This window comes from Lepidochelys kempii, chromosome 13, assembly GCF_965140265.1.
Source record: "Lepidochelys kempii isolate rLepKem1 chromosome 13, rLepKem1.hap2, whole genome shotgun sequence".
Classification (NCBI taxonomy): Eukaryota; Metazoa; Chordata; order Testudines; family Cheloniidae; genus Lepidochelys; species Lepidochelys kempii.
The window spans coordinates 7,111,710-7,132,857 of NC_133268.1; the positions used below are offsets into that span (position 1 = coordinate 7,111,710).

Genomic DNA, 21,148 nt, shown 5'->3' on the forward strand with positions numbered 1-21,148 from the left:
TCCGCCTCCCTGCTCTGCAGCCCGGCCCACCCCATTGGCCGAGGAGCGCCGCTGGAACGTCGGCGGTGTCTCCGCGTTCCACCCCTAGCTGGGGTGCTGGCCACGCCGGCTGGCGGCCAGGCTGCTCGTTAAACGTCAACGACTGAGAGACACGCAGGCTGCAAAACCCTTCCCGCGGCGAGAGCGAGGCCTTTTTCAGCGCGCAGCCCGGTCAGCCTGACAGCTCGGGGGGGGTCTCCCATAAAGATGCCTTGCAGGGGCCCTGGCAGAGAGCAGCCAGCCAGCCAGGAGGGCCCCAGCGCTCACCACCTTTCTGGGCCCCGCTGCCCGCGTCAATAGGAGGCTGTAAAATCCAATCCTGCAAAGGTTTGTTCGAGTTTAATAGTGCGTAAGTGTAAACACGTGAGTACCTCTCTGCAGGATCAGGGGTAAGGAGGTACCAGACCCCAGATTTGAATTTGATCAACTACTCATCGTCCTGTTTGAAGGGGGTGGGGGGAGGAATAAAAGTAAGGGACAATGTTGCAAAGAAGCCAGAGCTTCATGAAGATGGGGGGAAGAATATTGCAGAATATTTTGGTATTTTTAAGGCAGATTTCCATTCTGAATTAACCTCAAAATGGGTAGTTTTCAGGTTACTCGTAAATATCCATTCTACCAGCTCAAACAAGCAAAAATCAGAAAATCCAGCAAACCTTACACCTCCATCCAGTCTTAGGTATTGCAGTGAAATGTTGCATCACCACGTGGTGATGTCCTGTCACAATCACGCAGCTTTGCAAAAACATAAGAGCTGGCAAACCCTGTGATCAACATAGCAAAAATACCTTTTTTTGGAAGGATAGTCTTGTGGTTAATGCACAGGACAACACCCCAAAGGGATTCTCCACAAGATTACAAGATTTTGCCGCCACCATCATCTTCCATCAGGGTTTTTGCGCTTCAGTGCATCCCCTGGTTGTCTTGACAACACCCACTCCCCTAAAAAGTAATGTAGACTTCTTTGGGCTGTGCATGCTGCCTGCTGGAGGGGAAACCCTGCTTCTTTGTGCCATCACAATCTAAGCACAGTTGAAGCCTGACCTTGAGGACTCTGCCATGTTCTGCATCAGGGCTGAAGCTGGTCTTGTGTGAGACACATCAGGTATTTCATTTAAATTGTGTTCCTGTTTCCCCACCTGAACAGTGACAATAATTATACTTTCCTACCTAACACTAATACATATTCATAGAGAGGTTTGAGATCCTCAGATGGAAAGCACTGTAGAAGTATGAATTATTATTCCTATTATACGACACTAGTGAGAGATCCCTCAAAGTTTGGATGGTTCCCTGATCTATGAATACAGTAACTCCTCACTTAACATTGTAGTTATGTACTGAAAAATGCAACTTTAAGTGAGATGATGTTAAACAAATCCAATTTTCCCATAAGATTTAATGTAAATGCAGGGGGTTAGGTTCCAAGGACATTTTTTGGGGGCAGACAAAAGGCATTATACACTATACAGTACTGTACTGTGGTTAGGAAGTGCCCCTGGCTTACCCCACACAGGCCCAGCCCGCTGCAGGCAAGGACACTAGGAAGCACCTTTGCTGCAGCACCGGCAGCTTCCCTGGAGAAGAACAGGCGCCGACTTTGCCAGGGGATGCTTCAGGCCCACCTCTTCCCACCCCCACTCCACCTCCTCTCCGGAGCATGCTGCATCCTCGCTCCTTCCCCTGCCCAGAAAGTCCTAAGCACCGCCAAACAGCTGTTTGGCAGCACTTAAGACTTTCTGGGAGGGAGGGGGAGGAGTGGAGATGCAGCGTTTCCCTGCTCCTCCCCATCCCTCCCAGAAAGTCCTAAGTGCCACCAAACAGCTGTTTGGCGGTGGGGGAAGTGCTGGGAAGGAGGGGGAGGAGGCGGAGAAGAGGAATTTGTGCAATGCTCCCTTGTAGAGTTCCTGCTCTTCCACAAATCTTACAAGCAGTGGACAGAGCAGCCAAACGACGTTATAAGGGAGCATTGCACTACTTTAAACGAGCATGTTCCCTAACTGAGCAACAGCGTAACTTTGAAACAACGTTAAGCAGGAGAACGTTAAGTGAGGAGTTACTGTACACCAACTAGGCCCTCTCCCACTCATCCCCCACCTTCCCTTAAACAGGTCCCAGTTTCCTGCAGCTTCTTTCTCATGGTGAAAGCTAGCTGCCTGCTATACCTCATCTGGTTTGACTGGGGGCAACCAGTAGGCTTGTCAGGCATCATCCTGGGCCATATTTCCACTCTTCACCCCCGTCTCTATTGTCACTCCCTACCGTGGGAGTGCTCTTCCATTTTTCCTGTGCCAGATCCCTCTCCTCCCTCTTCAGGATGAGCTGAGGCTCTTCTTGCTGCACTCTTGTCTGTGGAGGCCAGTGTGGGGAGTAGTGAAGGCCAGCAGAAGACAGGCTTCTAGCAAACCCTCTAGCACATTGGTTCTCAACTGTGGTCCACTGCTTGTTCAGGGAAAGCCTCTGGCGTGCCAGGCCGGTTTGTTTACCTGCCGCGTCTGCAGGTTCGGCCGATCGCGGCTCCCAGTGGCTGCGGTTCGCTGTTCCAGGCCAATGGGAGCTGCTGGAAGCAGCGGCCAGTACGTCCCTCGGCCCATGCAGCTTCCAGCAGCTCCCATTGGCCTGGAGCAGCGAACCAAGGCCACTGGGAGCCGCAATCGACCAAACCTGCGGACGTGGCAGGTAAACAAACCGGCCCGGCCCTCCAGGGGCTTTCCCTGAACAAGCGGTGGACCACAGTTGAGAACCACTGCTCTAGCAGGAAACTCCATTGACCTGGAGCAAGAAAAGCAGCAGGATTTGTTTTTTTCAGTCCAGCTGCCTGGGCTGGGCATAGGAATCTGAGACAGGAAGGCAGAAACTTGGGAGTAGAGATCTAGAAACTAAGAGATTAAAATAGCCTCATGAATAAGGCATGTGCTCTGGATTTTATATCTACCATGTAGTCACTTAAACACAAATGATGGGCAAAGCATGTGATGTGCTGTCTCTGCTGCCTGTTTAGCAGCAGTATACCAAATGAACACGGATTGCCAGAGCTCTGCAATTGGCTCATCCATGGATCTCAGTAAAGGCAAAGACGTTTTGATACAGGACCACATACCAGTTATTGGTGCCACTGTTTAACCAAAACAAGCCACTTCCATTTCTCCATTGTTTAAAACGGGAAAGGGAGGAGGATCTACAATTTCCAACATAAAGACACTTCTGAAAGTCCTCTAGGCACCTAAGTATATTTTAAATAACAGTCTTAAGCCTGTTTTTTTTTTCTAGTTTTCACAATGATCAACTAATAAAACACAAGCCAAACTATGAGAGTCGCACTTCTTCAAGTAGATGACAATGCTGCATGACAAAAGTGTTGGGCTATTTTTTTATTTAACAGTAAAGTTCATACTGTGAAGATATAACCCAATAACATTTCAGACTGCTTCCTTCAGCAGTTTAACATGCACTTGTTAAAATCAGTATGTCAGGAAGAGGGAAAGGAGAAAATGGGGGAATTGATCATTTTCTGACAATTCAAAAAATAGTAACTGCTACCAATTCTCAATACTCTAGCATATAAGACTGAAAATAAGTTTCAAAATACCCCAGTAGGAGTCTGAACTAAAACTACTCCAGGAAAGCATAACAACAGCACAAGATTAAGGTTTTACAATATTATTTCAATTTAACAGCTCTTTGTAAAAATAGCTTTTTAAAAAAAATTGACTTAAATAGTGAAATACGAAAACAACTGTTATGTACACTATTACAGTGCAACTGGATGAGGCAGTATCTCCAGGTTCTTGCATAGCACAGTGGATCCCTTTCATACTGTGTGACACTACTGGACATGTTAGTTTAAGCCACTTATGAGGACTTCTGTCTAGAAACATTTAACATCTTCCTTTATTTACAGTATGTACTTAAAGGCTGAAAAATAAATTATACCACATTAAGTCTCCAAGAGACAGGGGGTTTACTTTTCCCCTCAGTCAAACAGAACAGTAACAAAGAATGCTTCACTTTAGAGCGATATTTAATGTGCTAGCTTTCAGTTTTACTGGACCAACAAAGCCAGACATTTAATAGGAAAAGGTGTTCTTGCTATTACATGCTACCAGTAAAATGTCCTAAGAACAGTAACCCACCAAGGGGACATAACAGTCACCAAAGAAAGCAATACAAACAGGACAGGAAAGGGATCCAAACTTTAAATAAATGACCTAAGCTTTTCAAGAACTGAGGCTCCTTGTTCTGCCAAGAGCTTATTTCACAAACTGTGTGTGTGTGTGTGCGCACATTACCAATATTTTAAAATGCCACCACTTGACTTAAGTACACACATGCTGCTTGTAAAGCTGCCAACTCTCTCCTTCAGTATCCTGAGAACGTGGCCATCAATTAGCTATGCAATACCGACCAGCAAGCAACTCGTTATGAGAGAAGAGATGCAAACCCACATCCACACACAATGACAATGTGCTGAAGCTTTTAATATCTGGGTCAAATACTTTTTTCTCCACCTAACAAATCTTTATAACAACTTTCTTTCTCTCCTATTTCATTCTACTGTTCCCTTCCCTGATTCTATAGTTAAAAGCACCTGTCTTTCACTGTATTCTCTATGTTCTACGCCGTTTTGCAGCACTTGGACTGGAGGGATTGCTGTTTGCATTTAACACCTTTTCAGTGACTCTGTTACGTTTCCTTTTATCAGCTCCTTCTTTGGACCCAGAATCTGATGAACTCCTTTCTTTGTCTTTGCTGCTTGGTTTTTCAGCTGCTTTTCCCAAGTTTCCTGAAGGTGCATAAACTGAAAAGGGATCAAAGCAATGACTCCAAATCGGGCTCATATGAACAACTTTTTTATACTATATAGCAATTTTCAAACTGATTAAGCCTCACAACATCCTTGTAAGTATGCAGGTATTCTCTGCATTTTACGGAGAAAAAAGTTATGTAAAATGAATACCTTCCTTTCATGATTTGTCCTTAAAATGCTGCACACACTGATAAAAATAGTAGTATAATCCACTAACCTAGATTATATTGCAATAATTTTTGTTTATTCTAATGAACTTCTACTTTACAGGGCACCTAGTCAACCTGTGAAATTCATTGTCATTGAAGGTCATTGAGGTAAATATTGTAGCTGGATTTTAAAATTAAACAATTATGATATAACTGGATAATTTCATGAGCACTAACAATGGGCTTGATCTTGCTCTTATTAACATGAACAGAAAAATCCTCAAAATCCTTGCAGTAATACAAGGTCCAATATAAAGTGATGAGAGAAATCACATCTCGGATGTCTGGGAGGAAGCTGGTCACCTTCAGAGATCAGAATGGAGTTCCCCTGCTTCAGCACTGTACAGCACTGCACAACTAAGGTTGGAGCAAAAGGTAATTCCTCTGAAATATCAGATACTGGCAACTGCTGCAAGCAGGATGCCAAAATAGGTGAACCAACTAATCTGGTACTGCAAGGATTCCTCCCATTGATGATGTAGTGCCCGCCATCTGTTTCAGTTTCACAAACTAGGGATACTGTTATATCCACAAAAAGAAAAGGAGGACTTGTGGCACCTTAGAGACTAACCAATTTATTTGAGCATAGGCTTTCGTGAGCTGAAGTGAGCTGTAGCTCACGAAAGCCTATGCTCAAATAAATTGGTTAGTCTCTAAGGTGCCACAAGTACTCCTTTTCTTTTTGTGAATACAGACTAACACGGCTGTTACTCTGAAACCTGTTATATCCACAGCTACTGCTAGAGGGTCATATAGCAGAAGACACAAGGAATATATTTTCCATCTGCACCTAGCCAGAAGATTGTGACCATTTCTTTTGAATGTGGACCTTGCAAGTGTGATCTATTTCTTTGTCCTCTTGAGGCTGGATTACTGCAGTGGGAGTTTTACCTCTGGCTTTAATAGGAATCAGCTATGGCCCTTTATCCTCTCCCAGAGCTCAAATCAACTGTTTGCGGACTTTGGCACTGTTCAGTATAATTGCAGAACCAGTAGAGGAATTCAAATTTGCTGATTTCCAGAAAGACAGTGGTTTCTGTGCATTTTAAAAGTATTTTAGTTCTTGGCAATGGACTGATGCTCTTTTGTTCTTTAATGATTCTGTACCATATCATGCCAATTTTAAGTTTAAGGTAAGTCAAATTTTGGGCCTACACCACTTGATGAAATCCATTCAGAACTGCTGTTGCCTTCCAGATAAGTGTAGCTATGAAGTATAAAAATTACAGATGTACCTTCTTCGGGGCCTGCATGAGGTTCCAACTCTTCTTTTATTTCTTCTTTCACCTCTTCTTCAATCATTACTTTTCCTGTAAAAAGAGTTATTAAGCAGATAATGATTGTTGTTTGATAGAAGTATAATTGATCTTTTCCTGTGTTCGGCACCTCAGGATCAACTGTAAGTGCACAGTGTTCAAAACTGGTCACTGTAATAGTCAACACTGACTCAAGTAAAAATGTTACTCGTTTCCAAAAAACAGATGGATGGAAAGAACAATTGAGCCATAATCACTGCTGACATCAAATATAAGGTAGAGTTATGGAAACAATTAGCAGGGCAGATGTCACCAAAACACAGATTCCAATTAATTTTTTCTTAATAGGAACAAATATAATAGTAACTGGGCAAAATATGTTGCAATGGCTTGGACTGATGCTGCCTTTTATAAATACCGAATGGAATATTTATTGCAGCTAGTAGTTGAGAGGCATTCTGGTGTAGTTTAAAATCTCGTAAGCACTACTATCCTTTTTCAGAGGTAGACATCTGAACTTCCAAGTTCCTATCTTGGATAACAGCACTGGGTACCTGATGACAAACTGGATCTTCCAAGTTTGACTGTCTTTTTTTTTTTTAAAACAGATTTTTTTTTGTCGGTGGGCTACGTATCAGTAGAGATTTCTGCTAGATCAGATTACACAGAGAGGAGCTCTAAGAATAAAGAAGTTTTGAAATTAGGCAGTCAAAGAATTATGGAGAAACATTAAATGAAGGATAGGATTAAAATTCAAAATGATCTGGACAAACTGGAGAAATGGTCTGAAGTAAATAGGATGAAATTCAATAAGGACAAATGCAAAGTACTCCACTTAGGAAGGAACAATCAGCTGCACACATACAAAATGGGAAATGACTGCCTAGGAAGGAATACTGCGGAAAGGGCTCTGGGGGTCAGAGTGGATCACAAGCTAAACATCTTTGTTTACACAAGCTAAACATGTTTAACTGAATGTAAACTCCGTGACCATCATTTTAAACACAAAGGATCTATCCTGGCAAACACAGTCAGACATAGTGCTTACTACTAATGGTAGTCTTACTAAAGCATGCAACTTCGCCCCACCCCCAAAATGAATAAACCTTTAACCACCTGTATATGATTCCAAAGGGCCAAATTTTGACCTCCTTGCAACACATAGCAGCCCCCGCTCCCCTGCAGTAGGTGGGAGACCTGTGTACTCAATCAAAGGGAGAGTTGGATTTAAATAGAATGTCTGTGTATCAAAGATCCCATCTATGTTAAACTTTCTACTGTTTTCCATGCCCCTGATTATTACCACAATCCAGTGATGTGAAACACTAGCATCAGGTCGGTACATCATTACTTCTTCCCTTCTTCTGGAGTTAAAGTTGGCTAATCATACCTACACTTGATTAGAGCATCCCAATGTAAAAGCTAGTATCAGATCTCACCTTCTTTCACTTCTTGGATAATTTCCTCAGGCAGGATGAAGTTTTTCTCTGAATTAGGGAAGGGCAGAATCTCAGATTCATGCTTTAAAAGAAAAGAAAAATTTATTTTGTATGATTTTGTTAGAACTATCAGCTCAGATTTTCTAAACAAACGCCTGAGTAATTTCATACACAGGAAAAGATCAAATAATTCATAATAGCATATCTGAGTCTGAGGTCAGGAGTTCCGTAAGGGTTATCGAAGGACAAGATATAGGATGTGAGGGTGACAATGCATTTCTCAGCCCTGATCTTGCAAACACTTGTGCATTCTTAACTTTATACATGTCAGTAAGACTACTTGAATGTATAAAGTTAAGCATGTGCCTAAGTATGTACTGGATCAGGGCCTACAGAACTAGAAATTTTATATCAAACCAAGAGCTTAGGATAGAAGAAATAATGGGCTTAATTTTCCTCTCTCCGATACTAGTTTTACACAGGTGAAACACCACTGACCTCAGAGGAGTCACCTAATTTACACCAATGTAAGAATCAGGCCCAACGAGTATGACATATCAAAGCTGCTGAAATCTACTGGAAATCAGGATTCCCCAATGCCAATCTTCTATACTCACTAGTGCTTGCATGTCGTACATGGTGCTCAAATGATCCCAAATCACTCTGGAGGAAATCTGACGTCCGATATTCTGACTGAATTTATCTCGGATACAGATCATGTGAAAGTGGCGATTCACACCTAAAAGAAGGCAGGAAAAAGCGCCATCAACAACATTCACTAAGATGTACGTGTATCACGCCACAGAATAAGTAACTGCGACAGATCTGTGCAGGTCTAGTTGTTAAAATCCAGGCTGTGTAGTATGGGTCTTCTCCCATGCTTAGGGCACAGGCACAGGTAGGCCAGAGGCAAGGAACAGTGGAAGCTACAAACAAGTAATTTGGAAAGGACAGGTTGATAAACAGTAAGTAAACTTTTTTCTGGATTTTTCACTTGCACCTAACAACCCCCACCCCCCCAAGGCTACAGAGATGATGCCTCATTGCCTCTAGGTCCCCTTGACAAGGAACAACGGATGGGGAGAAGACCTGACCCCTTTCTCCCACACTTCCTTGCACTCCCTTCTAGCCAAAGATAGGGAGGGAAAGGAAACCCCAGCAGTAGTCCCCTGCCTTGCTAAGTTTTCCCTGTGTTCATAATTCCTGCCCTACCCATATTTTTGCATGTAAAAATCCCTACCCCCTGGGGGCAGGGCTTGTTTCAGGCCCCGCCTATAAAAGGACAAGCTTGGGACTTGTCCTCTGCTGCTGTAAGGGCAGATTTCCCTCCCCCATGAAGACTGCTCACGGCTGGAGGTGGGGGCAGTGCCCCACGGGGCCAGCCGCAGGGGAGGCCCCCACCCACTTACAGGCCCCCCCCCCAAAGGAGGGGCGGTGGCCGGGGGAAAAGCGCCGTGGGGGAGGATTGGGGCTCGGGGGCAGGCGCGGGAGTGGGAGCCGGGGGATGAACAGAACCCTCCTCCCCCGGCGCTGCCCGCGGGAGGCCACTAGGGGCGGCACAGCAGCGCGGGGCCCTGAGCCACGCCGGTCCCTGGCCTCCGCCAGCCCCGGTTCTCCTCCCCGGCCGGCATCGCTACTCGAGGCCGGGGTCTGGCCGGGGCCTTCTCTCACCTACGGGCTTGTGGCCCAGCATGGCGTGGAAGAGGCAGACCTCCACCTCGGGACTCCACACCACCGCCTCCTCGGCCGGCGCGCCGGGCTCCGGGGCCGCCCCGCCCGCGGGCACGGGGGGCTTCTCCGCGCCGCCGGCCGAGCCGCCCTCCGCCTCGCCCATCGCCCCGCGCGGCCCCGGAAGCGCCGCCGCGGCCCCGGCTGCACGGCGCCGCAGCGCCCCCTGGCGGCCGCCCCGATCCCTGCAATGGAGGGGGGGTCAGCGGCTGCTCCCTGCCCTTCAGCCCTGGTGCCCCCTGGCGGCCGCCCCGATCCCTGCAATGGCGGGGGGTCAGCGGCTGCCCCCTGCCCTTCAGCCCTGGTGCCCCCTGGTGGCCACCTCGAGCCCTGCAATGGAGGGGGGTCAGCGGCTGCCCCCTGCCCTTCAGCCCTGGTGCCCCCTGGCGGCCACCTCGAGCCCTGCAATGGAGGAGGGGTCAGCGGCTGCTACCTGCCCTTCAGCCCTGGTGCCCCCTGGCGGCCACCTCGAGCCCTGCAATGGAGGGGGGTCAGCGGCTGCTACCTGCCCTTCAGCTTGGTGCCCCCAGGCGGCCACCTCGAGCCCTGCAATGGAGGAGGGGTCAGCGGCTGCTCCCTGCCCTTCAGCCCTGGTGCCCCCGGCGGCCACCTCGAGCCCTGCAATGGCGGGGGGTCAGCGGCTGCTCCCTGCCCTTCAGCCCTGGTGCCCCCTGGCGGCCACCTCGAGCCCTGCAATGGCGGGGGGTCAGCGGTTGCCCCCTGCCCTTCAGCCCTGGTGCCCCTGGCGGCCACCTCGAGCCCTGCAATGGAGGAGGGGTCAGCGGCTGCTCCCTGCCCTTCAGCTTGGTGCCCCCTGGAGGCCACCTCGATCCCTGCAATGGAGGAGGGGTCAGCGGTTGCCCCTGCCCTTCAGCCCTGTGCCCCCTGGCGGCCACCTCGATCCCTGCAATGGAGGGGGGTCAGCGGCTGCCCCTGCCCTTCAGCCCTGGTGCCCCCGGCGGCCACCTCGAGCCCTGCAATGGGGGGGTGGTTGGCGGCTGCTCCCTGCCCTTCAGCCCTGGTGCCCCCTGGCGGCCACCTCGAGCCCTGCAATGGGGGGGGGTCAGCGGCTGCTCCCTGCCCTTCAGCCCTGGTGCCCCCTGGCGGCCACCTCGAGCCCTGCAATGGGGGGGGGGGTCGGCGGCTGCCCCTGCCCTTCAGCCCTGGTGCCCCCGGCGGCCACCTCGAGCCCTGCAATGGGGGGGGGGTTGGCGGCTGCTCCCTGCCCTTCAGCCCTGGTGCCCCCTGGCGGCCACCTTGAGCCCTGCAATGGGGGGGGGGGTCGGCGGCTGCCCCTGCCCTTCAGCCCTGGTGCCCCCGGCGGCCACCTCGAGCCCTGCAATGGGGGGGGGTCAGCGGCTGCTCCCTGCCCTTCAGCCCTGGTGCCCCCTGGCGGCCACCTCGAGCCCTGCAATGGGGGGGGGGGGGTCAGCGGCTGCTCCCTGCCCCTCAGATCTGGTGCCCCCTGGCGGCCACCTCGATGCCTGCAATGGGGGAGTTCACTGGCTGTTCCTTGCTCCTCAGCCCTAGTGCCCCCTGGCAGCTGCCCCAATCCCTGCAATGGGGGGGCAGGGGTAGGGTCAGCAGCTGCTCCCTGCCCATCAGCTCTGGTGCCCCCTGGCGGCCGCCTTGATCCCTGCAATGGGGGGGGGCAGCGGCTGCTCCCTGCTTCTCAGTCTTGGTGCCCCCAGGTGGCTGCCCCGATCCCTGCAAGGGGGGTTCAGCGCTGCTTCCACCTGGCAGGTACTCCTTGCCCCTCATCTCTGGTGGCTACTCTGATCCCTGCAATGGGGGCTCAGCGCTGCTTCCCCTTGGCATCTCTTCTTGCCCCTCATTTCTGGTGGCTGCCTTGGGCTCTCCACACCTGGGGTCTATAAATGGGCCTGAGTCCCAGCCAGGGAGCTTAGATCCTCCAGGAGAGGGTGAGGGGGCCAGTCTGGCTGCCTTCTCAGAGCTAGCCCCCTCTTGGGGTGCAAGCCCTGGGGTTCCTGAGGCACTGGAGAGATTGGGGTGGGGGACATCTCTCTTCGATGCCCTCGGTGCACATCAGACCTATGGGGTCTGGTTCAGGCCTGTCTCTTGATCACAGGCCTTGGGATTTCTGAAACCCAGCCCCAGGCTATGTCAAGTTGGGCACCAAAACCAAGCTCAGACCAGTGGGCACAGCTGAGAATCTTGGTCTTTCGCCCTGTCTACAATACAGTAGCATGGCTGCACTCTGAATGCTTCCTCGACCTAGCTGCATCTACAGTGGGGGTTAGGTCGACCTAACTAGGTGCTCAGGAAGCAAAATTTTTCACAGCCCTAAGCAATGTAGCTAGGTCGATCTAATTTTAAGCCTAGACCAGGCCTCAGTCTCTCTGTCTCTTTGCAAATCTAATTTTTTATTATTATTTTTTTATTTTTATCTTATTTTTATTGCAAATCTTATATCTGATTTTGCAAATTAAGATGGGGATAATTAATAGTTTCACTACCTCTGAGCCCACTTATGGGAAGTCCTAATTAATTTAATAGAAAATAACTTTCCTAGAGGTTTTTTGAACCAGCATAAAGATTTTACTATACAAAATTCTCTCTCTTCAATAGGCTGGTATAAAGATATCTATAGATGGGTTCTCATTCTCTATTAAATTCCACAATTTTTTAGAGTAGTTTCTATAGAACCCTACAATGTTCATCCCAATTCATTTTTATCAGATGTTTCTATAAGGGGTACAATATTATCATTATTTGTATTCCAGTAGAACTGAGAGGCCCCAGTTGAAGGTGCTGGTGTTAGGTGCTGTGCATATACATAGTAAGAGACCGCCCCTTCACCAAAGAGCTTACATTTTAGATAGGCAAGACAGTCAAAGGATGCAGGTGAAGCAGAGAAGTGAAGTGACTACTCCAAGATCACCATGCAGGTTAGTGGCAGAGGTGGGAATAGATCCCAGTTCTCCAGAGTCACAGGTCAATGCTGTTTTAACTAGATCACACAGCTCCCCATATTGTGCAAGTTAATATTTCTAAAGCACTCCGATGTCTTTTGATACAAGATACTAGTTAAATCCAAAGTTACACTAGGGATGGGTATGGTCTGTTAGCACTAGGTAAGGAATAAAGTATCAGAATAATAGTTCAGATAGAATTGAAGTGTCACAGCTGCAGCTGATACATTTTGAAATACACTTAAAATGAAGGAACTGCTTAGCTGCCGAGAATTCTGAAAGGGGAGGCCACTGTTGCCTCGTGAGACAGTTGTTACCCAAAACATTCCATTCAGGAAAATGTGATAATATATCATCCCTTCTGTGTTGTCTTTTCTCCTTTTTATTATTAGGTATACAGGCATGAAACAGCCTCTCTGTTGCTAAGGTGATCAGGTAGGTCTTCCTGCTGCTTATTTCTCTCTTGAAATCTTAATCCTCTTTGTGACATTAAAATAATTTCCACAGCAAATAACTGTGGTCACAAACACAGGATTACTATTTCATGTGAATAATAAACCGCAGGAGCAGATATTCACAAGCACAAAGGCCCTAGTAAATTACCCTAGTAATAAAAACTATGGAGAAAAAACTTATGAGTTTATCATAAAAAGTATTCCACAATAGAAAGTTTCCGTTTCCATGAGTGCTCACTGTGTCTGATTGTCAAGAACTGTCCAGTTCAACTAACCTTTGTTACAATGGCGACTGATACTCTATACAAACCTAAAAAAGATTAAAGGATTAGATAAAACATTTAGAGGTGGGTCAAAACCAGAACCTCAAATGTACACTCTTTTGAATATTGGGTAGAAGGGGTTTTTGGATTTGAACCCCTGGATCCAGTTCCTCATTTCAGTTTGGATTCTGGGTAGGATTTCAAGATGGAAGGGGCCTATTTTCCCAGTTGCAGATGCTATTGAAATCCCTCAAGAACACCTATTTCTGTGATCTCTCAACCCAGAATGGCAGAAATCTTGCAAGAACAATTTTTCCCCATGAGATTTTCACTCTTTAAGATGGTGAAAATCTCCTGAGATATCTAATCCGCCCATCACCCTCTCTGTATCAATATAGTTATTATAGTGCATCAACCACTGGAGAGCTGTGATTTCACAATGATTTCACCATTTTGATCTAAAATCATGCATCAACAGTTCACAAGATTTTGATGTACTTGAACCCAACTTAGTACTCTTGTCCTGATCCAAACTCCACCCCTGATCTTGAGCCTTAAACTAATTTGGCTCCAGATCTGTTCTAATCTGTCGATTTGATCTTTGCTGCTGCCAAATCGTCGAGTGGAACTACAAAAAGGATTATGAATTCATGTGATGACTAAACAGCAGAAGCAAATAAGTTCCTGAGCAACAAAGTCTTGTTTTCATACATACGTTCCAAGGAGTAAAAAAATGAAGAAATAAAGGCAAATAAATTATAGAGTAACAGAATTGTTCCGCAACTGAATGTTTTTCAAAGTTTTCCAGGAGTCGGTTTGTTATTTTTAAAAATCTTCATGAAATACTTAGCTCAGTTAAGATACTATTCAGCTTTCTAAATCTGTCAAATTGTTCTTCTGCTTAAAGACTATTATGAAGCGGGAATCATTGTGTCAGTCTAGATAGCAATTTTTATGTCATTAAGTTCTGATGACATTTGAAACACAGAGCTGTGTGTACTTGAAAAATGTGTGGCTACCTCTGAAAGTATAACAACACAATTTTTTTAAAAAAATATAATTTGAGAGAAAGGGTTTGTGTATTCAAGTCTTTACTTCTATTTTAATGGAAGATAATTCTATTTCTTTGTATTTGTATTTACACTTTCTGGGCTATTTCAAAGCTTCTGAGAAACATTTATGAGGCCATAACAACATTGTGCATAGCCATTTTATTGATTATGACCAGATTTAGAATTTCTAATTTTGGACAGTTTTTTTCCCTATTGACAGATGTGCCCCCCCCTCCTTCCCCTATGAGGTCTTGAATCTAATATTTTTAAACAGACATTGGCAATGTAGGACAACCATAATTCTCACAATTTCCCCCTACCTTTTTAGAGCCCAATCTTTCTCCTGATCAAATCGAAAGCAAAATTCCAATTGACTTTAGTGGGAGCTGAGTGTACTCCGCATTTTGCAGAAGTAGGTTAGATTCCTCAGGAGAAACAGGACAGTGCAGTTTGACATTTCGTAAGAGTTCTCAGTTTGAAAAACTCAGAAATATGCCTAGCATTTGGCATCCTCTTTAGAAGCATCAGCTTTCTGGGGTAAGCAATATGGCTACAACTATTTCTGTCACATGTTTAGAACACCATGTGCTCATACTTTTAACAAAATAAGAGCTTCGTTTTTGAATACTGAAGAATTTTGTATGTGTTGCGCGAATGACTATTAAAGGCATGTCACATGCATCCTTTTGAACTAAAGCATGCCACTTGGGCCATATCTACGCTATGGGGACAATATTGGGATAGCTATGGGTCCAGAGCTATGCTGGCATAACCCTGTAGTGTAGCTGCAGCCTACAGCAACAAGAAGGGGTTTTTCTGTCAGTGTAGGCACACAACCACCCCAAGTGACGGTAGCTAGATCGACGGAAGCATTCTTCCATTGCCCTTGTTGCCTCTACACAGGAGGTTAGGTCAATGTAGCTATGGTGCTCAGGGTTTGTGTTTTCACACCCCTCAGCAATGTAGCTACGTCAACCTAAATTTTAAACGTAGATCAGCCTACAGCAACAAGAGGGTTTTTTCCATCAGTGGAGGAACACCATCTCCCCAAAATGCGGTAGCTAGATTGACAGACGCATTCTTTCATTGACATAGCAGTGTCTACGCTGGGGGTTAGATCGGCATAGCTATGGCATTCAGGGTTCTGGATTTGTTACACCCCCTGAGCACAGTAGCTACACTGATCTACATTTTAAGTGTTGGCCTGGCCAGAGCAGTGTGGCTACAGCAAGGCCACTAGAGTACATACCCAGGGTCCCAGGTGGGCTTGATCAGTGTGCGCTGCTGCCCCTGCTGCCGTAGCTTTGTTACTATTGTTCTTTGAGTTAGCTAGATCAAAGGTAGCTCAGGTATGTATACACATGCTTCGGTCACACCTCTGAGCTCAGTGTAGACATACCCTATGTCCACACTCCATCGCCCCCTTGTGTGGATGCAGCATATGCTGACAGAAGGAGTTCTGACGGTATCGGAACATCACCTCCCTGAATGACATTAGCTATGCAGGTTTCAGAGTAGCAGCCGTGTTAGTCTGTATTCGCAAAAAGAAAAGGAGTACTTGTGGCACCTTAGAGACTAACCAATTTATTTGAGCATGAGCTTTTGTGAGCTCACGAAAGCTCATGCTCAAATAAATTGGTTAGTCTCTAAGGTGCCACAAGTACTCCTTTTCTATTAGCTATGCAGACAGAAGGCCTTTTTTGCTGGCCTTGCTATGTTGCTAGCATATGTGTTTCTTTCACTCACCTGACCAAGAGAGCTATGCTGGTGGTGTACGTTTTAAGTGTAGACCAGGCCATATCCTCAGTGTTTTAAAGAATCAGGCCATTTTAAGTGTGCAAAAAATGGAGGCTACTGCAAAGAGAAGCTTTCAATTCTTCAAATTTTGCCACTGTATTTTTAAGTTCTGATCTCTCTAACTTGAAAACTACAACAGATGCCATTCAAAGGAGAATGTCTGGAAACCATTTTAGCATTTTCAGAAAATGAATGTATCCAAAGCTTGAAACCTGTTATTTCTCCCAACCCCCCAGCAGAAGCCTGACAGTCTGGGTACATCAGAGATGAGTGTGACTAAGAATGAACCAAATAAATGCTACTGAATTTTAATTGTGAATTGTGATGTCTTGCAGCCGTCCTGATTATTTCACCATGGGGTCTCTTCAGAGGGAATTATGTCTCTGCAGGTGTTGGTCACACAGGTACTATAGCTCTGGTCAGTTTTCTCATATATTGTCTCTCCATTAACAAAAAAGCATAAAGAAAGGAGAAACATTATCTCACTCCGTTGGAAAGGCTCTCATAGGGCATTATTCAAAGCTCAGTGAAAGCGCTGGAAAAATTCCTCTTGACTACAATGGGATTTGGTTCAGGTTCATAGAGGAAGCAGCAAGATAATCAGTGTATGCCAGCTTTGTTAGCCAGGGAGGAACACTTGGCTGGGTGGAGAGCAAAGAGCAGGAGGGCCCAGATCCTCAAAGATTATTAATAAAGGATAGTTAGGCAACTAAATACTTTTGAACTTGGGGCCAAGAAGACTGTCTCAGTGAATTCAGAGCTCTGTTGGAAATCTACTGCTTTCGCCCACAAAAAAGAATAATGAAAAAAGGGTCAGAGCATTTGGGTTGATCTAGTTAAAGGAGGACAAGAGAAATGTGTTGTTTCACTACAGTAATTCGTGGGAGCGCCTAAATCAAGGCCCTGAGACTTGGTGGTTCTGAGCTTTATTGATGATCGTCATTATTGATCAAATCTGCACTGCATGAGTATCTGTATAGCCCAGTCTACCCAACAGGCTCCACGTAAAACTGGCAGTGGAATCTCTGGAGGCCAATCATATTTGGTTGTTCCAACGTTCCGGTCAAGAATCTGGTGTGGATGTCCCCAGAACATTATCTTTATTACTCACCCTAAAAAACCAAACCAAATCACAAACTACAGGAGAACAAGAAGCAGGCACTAAACCTGAAGTAGGTGACAGCAAAATGACAGCCAGCACCTCACACACTAACCCTCATTGTAAAAAGTGGGGCAGATTTCTTACAAATGCATGAACCTCATTTAGGCACTTGCAAACCTTGATACAGAGTGTGTGCAGATCAGGGTAGGTGTGAGCCTATGCCGGATGTGCTTAAAAGTGAATGCACACATTTGCATGGCTGCTTTTGAATAGCTGGCCACATAGGTACAGCAAAGCTGGTTACTTCCTGGGATGGAGTAGGGCCCTGCTTTGTCAAACGGTGATGCATCAGAGACAAACACCTGGAGCAGCAAGGCCAGTGTTGTTGTGGCTGCAGAAGGTTGTGGTGGTGATGCCAATAACAGTACTGAGAATCTGGCATTGTAAAGATCATTTAGTGGGCAATGAAGATAATTCAGTAGACTCATTCAGTTGGACCTCAGGAAGAGCTCTGTGTGGCTCAAAAGTTTGTCTCTCTCACCAACATTAGTTGGTCCAAAAAAAGATATTATCTGCCCCACCTTGTGTCTCTTTCAGATAGAAGATGATGACTCATCTGTCAGTTAACCGTCAGATCATCCTAGTTAACAGACCAATGAAAAGCTTGATCCAGGCTGAAATGGAGCACCATGTCTGCAGCTTGAATGACTCTATAGAAGGGAAAACACCAATGAAGAGCATTGAGAATGTTTTGGGCTCTACTTCCTAGTGGTCATGGGGAATATTTCTGTCATGATGCCCATTTTCTTTTTCATATGCTTCTATTTTGGCTTCAGTCATCAGCCAGTGCTTGACTTGGAGAACCAAGCCAGAGCCACACATTAATCGGCTTGCCCAACTATATAACTATCATAATGCCCTATCACAAGTAAGACCTGATGAACCACAGATGGAATCCCATCACCTGAGTTCTTGGGTGTAAAGCCACTCGTCGCATTGGCCTTGCAGTCATATTTTGAGGTATCCATATTTCAGGTGAACCAATCATCATGAAGAAGTTATACCAGGCTGTCACAGATCTAGCTGAGCTTCCCCTCTTGGACATTCAGTGTGCTGTGAGGAGATCCCCATGCTCAATCCCCATGGGCTTTAAGCCTCAGAGTCTGAACACAGTCCTGACACTGCCCCCAGTTTGGGGCCTCTAGGCAGCTCCTCTGTCTAGCACTCCCTCCTAAGAACTGAGACCTTGCAGTCCAACTGCTGAGCCCCCATGACAAGTGATGAACCCCCTATCTTAAACCCATCCTCTCCCAGAACTCCAGTGTGTGGATGTTCTGCGTTTCTAGTCTACTTCTTCAGGGACATGTGATAGGTGAAACACATAAAGCACAGCCATACTTTGGACAGGATTCTAAAACACCATTGCTCTTAGTAGCATGAGAAATATGCAGATCTAGACTAAAATAATAAACTCCACCCACATTTCCCTGCCTCAGTATACTCACCACTCTGGAGTATTCTTTGAATTGGGGACAGAGTCATCTGGCTTATCCAAGATCCTTGTCTTGCAGCACATGGCTTGTCTTCTGAACTATGGAGCCTCCTCCCTCCAAGTTGGGTTGCTTTGACCTTGGTTGGTCCCACAGCTAAACCAACCCTCACCCCACTGCTGCAAAAGCATGCTCACCCCTTCTCCTCTCCTGCCCAAAGTTTGCTGTCCCTCATAAAGCCTTCCTCCTGTGGGTCCCTTTTAAAGCTCTTGCTTTCTCACTTCTGTCTTTGTCCGTTTGGGACTTTTCCACTCTCTCCACTTCACCAGCCCCTTGCAGAGACACTTGGTCGACCTGGTTTCTCAACTTGGACACCCTCCTTAGCATACCCATTGTTCAGTGCAGAGCACAGTTGTTAAATTTCATGACTCTCCATTGTCCCTACTTTAGTGAGTATGAGCTAGAGACTGTGTCACTTAGACACATTTCAGAACAACTTCATAAACATCATCCAGAATTCATAAGCTGTGCAGATTCTCTAAATCATCACAACCAATTATCATGCAGAAGCTATACAAGCCCAAACACCAATTCAGTTATAAGTCTCAAGTCATGGAAGCAGAAATATCCCCGAAAATTTTGCATTCGTTAAATGAAAATAATCAGCAAATGGGTTATAATTGAACTATTATGTTTAATGAGAGAGGTGAAGTAGTTGGAGCACTGCAGAGTGATAAAATAAACTATCAAAGCAAGTGTGCTGTTTTTAGGTTCAAGCCAGTCAAATAAATTGCTTCCTAAGAAGTTATTAGCTTTGTCTAATCATTGTAGTATTGAGATATAATAGTTGTGAGAACCGATACATTCATGATCTATTACAGCACTATAATTAGTGACTGCTGGGTAAATGCTGAAAACTTTTGTAAATAATTACTTTACTGTTCTAAAGTACTGTACTGCTTGGGAGTTGTGTGTGGAATACGGGTGTTAAGAGTTAGCATTATCAGCAGTTTAACTGAAATGTGCCAGGGATAAGGATGCCACATTCATTATAGAAGAAAGCGGATAGATGGGAATATATAGGAATCAGCAGCTCATGGAAAATATGAGGAAGACATGTGTTTACTTCTTTTAATTATGTTTTTAATTTCCAGGGTTGAGTTCAGTTCACCAGACCAGATGAAAAACACAGCAGAGTACAATCCCCCAAACAAACCCAAATCACTGTTTCCTTAGTGAATTTTGATGCTCATGAAAATGAGAAGCTGAAAATATCACAACCCAGCAGTTCAGACTTAATGTAAATAATCTCTCACAGAGCTCTTCAAAAGAATATCAACCCTGTCTTGTTGCATCCATTGCTATGTCATCCCTGGGCTTCCCACATATGCAGTTTATCAGTTAGGCTGACTTTATAGGCTATTTTTAAAGGAAATATCTACTAAGGAAAAGCATGAAACCACAAAACGTGTTTTCATTTGTAACCATAATGACATTAGAACTCATGTCTCTAAAGGTGAACATGGGGAAGAAGTAAACCATTGTGCCACCAAGCTCCTGGCTGGGATTGGAAAGTCATTGGTGCAAATCTTTTCAATGAGAGTGTTATTAAGATAACATGCACCAGACAAAAAAACCAAACCAAACACACAAAAAGAAAGAAGGCTACCCAAACTGATTTTAAAAGACATCATGATGGATGGCATCTTGAGCTGGGTGAATAATGGATTTTTTGGTTCACTGGCAATTCCAACAAATTGAAAAAAAATTCATTTCAGGTTGAACAAAATGTTTCAGTTGACCTCAATTGAAGCATTTCATTTAGATTTTGACCTTTTAAACATTTTTTAAAAAAATTTAAAAATAAATGTAAAGAAAATTTTGAAACACAAAGTCATTTCACATCAAAAATTATAAATGTTGCATTTCAAAAATGTTGAAATGAAATTTTTTGGGGGGGGGGATTTTTTTTTCCTCCCAAAACAATTCAGCTAAACTGACACCAATCCATGAAATGTTTTGGTGTTGCCCAATCTGTTTTTTTCACCCCCCACAAAAAGGTTTCACCCAGCTCTAATGGTATCCAATACTGTACTGTTAGCTACAAGAACAAGATGTCTTCGAAAGAGAGAAAAGGTGTTCACCAAAGGTAAGGTATTTGTTCTCTCTGATGAGAAAACTGCCTTCCTTTTCTGTGACTGTGGAGGACCCCGAATGAAGTGGAATTGATATCATTCCACTGAATGAGAACTCAGTGAGTCATCATCATACATTCTGTGCACTGCAGAACACGTATGCTGCACTCTGGCATACAGGAGGTTTTGGTGGTGAGCTGGTGGCCCTGCTGCTGCATGGCTGGAATGGCCTCTGCCTCCCTCCCTTCTGAGCTTTGCCACTCTGAATGTGAAGTTGGTCCTACTTCTGTGGAGAATTTTGGTAAGGCACTTAGGGCAAGATTTGCAAATGTGGACTGCAGTTCTACAAGGACTTATGCACGTGCTTAGCTTGACACACTATGAGTGAAATCCTTGCTCCACTGAAGTCAACAGCAAAACTCCCTTTACCTACAATAGGGCCA

The 21,148-nt window shown here is 45.5% G+C and overlaps 1 protein-coding gene and 1 long non-coding RNA gene across 3 annotated transcripts; one reads left to right on the forward strand and one right to left on the reverse strand.

The window, feature by feature from the left end:
* The first annotated feature begins 38 nt into the window (after window positions 1-38).
* LOC140896934 (uncharacterized) lies at window positions 39-20,467 on the forward strand. 2 transcript variants are annotated; one of them, XR_012154645.1, is made up of 6 exons: window positions 39-366; window positions 5,117-5,163; window positions 5,268-5,430; window positions 8,223-8,715; window positions 16,314-16,382; window positions 17,678-20,467. It is a non-coding gene; the product is annotated as an uncharacterized lncRNA (long non-coding RNA). The 2 variants fall into 2 exon arrangements; XR_012154646.1 differs by lacking the exon at window positions 8,223-8,715.
* On the reverse strand, window positions 3,391-9,609 carry MRGBP (MRG domain binding protein). Its single transcript, XM_073309111.1, has 5 exons — window positions 9,422-9,609; window positions 8,368-8,489; window positions 7,751-7,832; window positions 6,291-6,365; window positions 3,391-4,837 (listed from the first exon to the last, which is right to left on the reverse strand). Exons 1-5 carry the CDS (start codon window positions 9,582-9,584, stop codon window positions 4,647-4,649), a joined length of 633 nt encoding a protein of 210 aa, XP_073165212.1. The 5' UTR covers window positions 9,585-9,609; the 3' UTR covers window positions 3,391-4,646.
* Window positions 20,468-21,148: the final 681 nt, after the last annotated feature.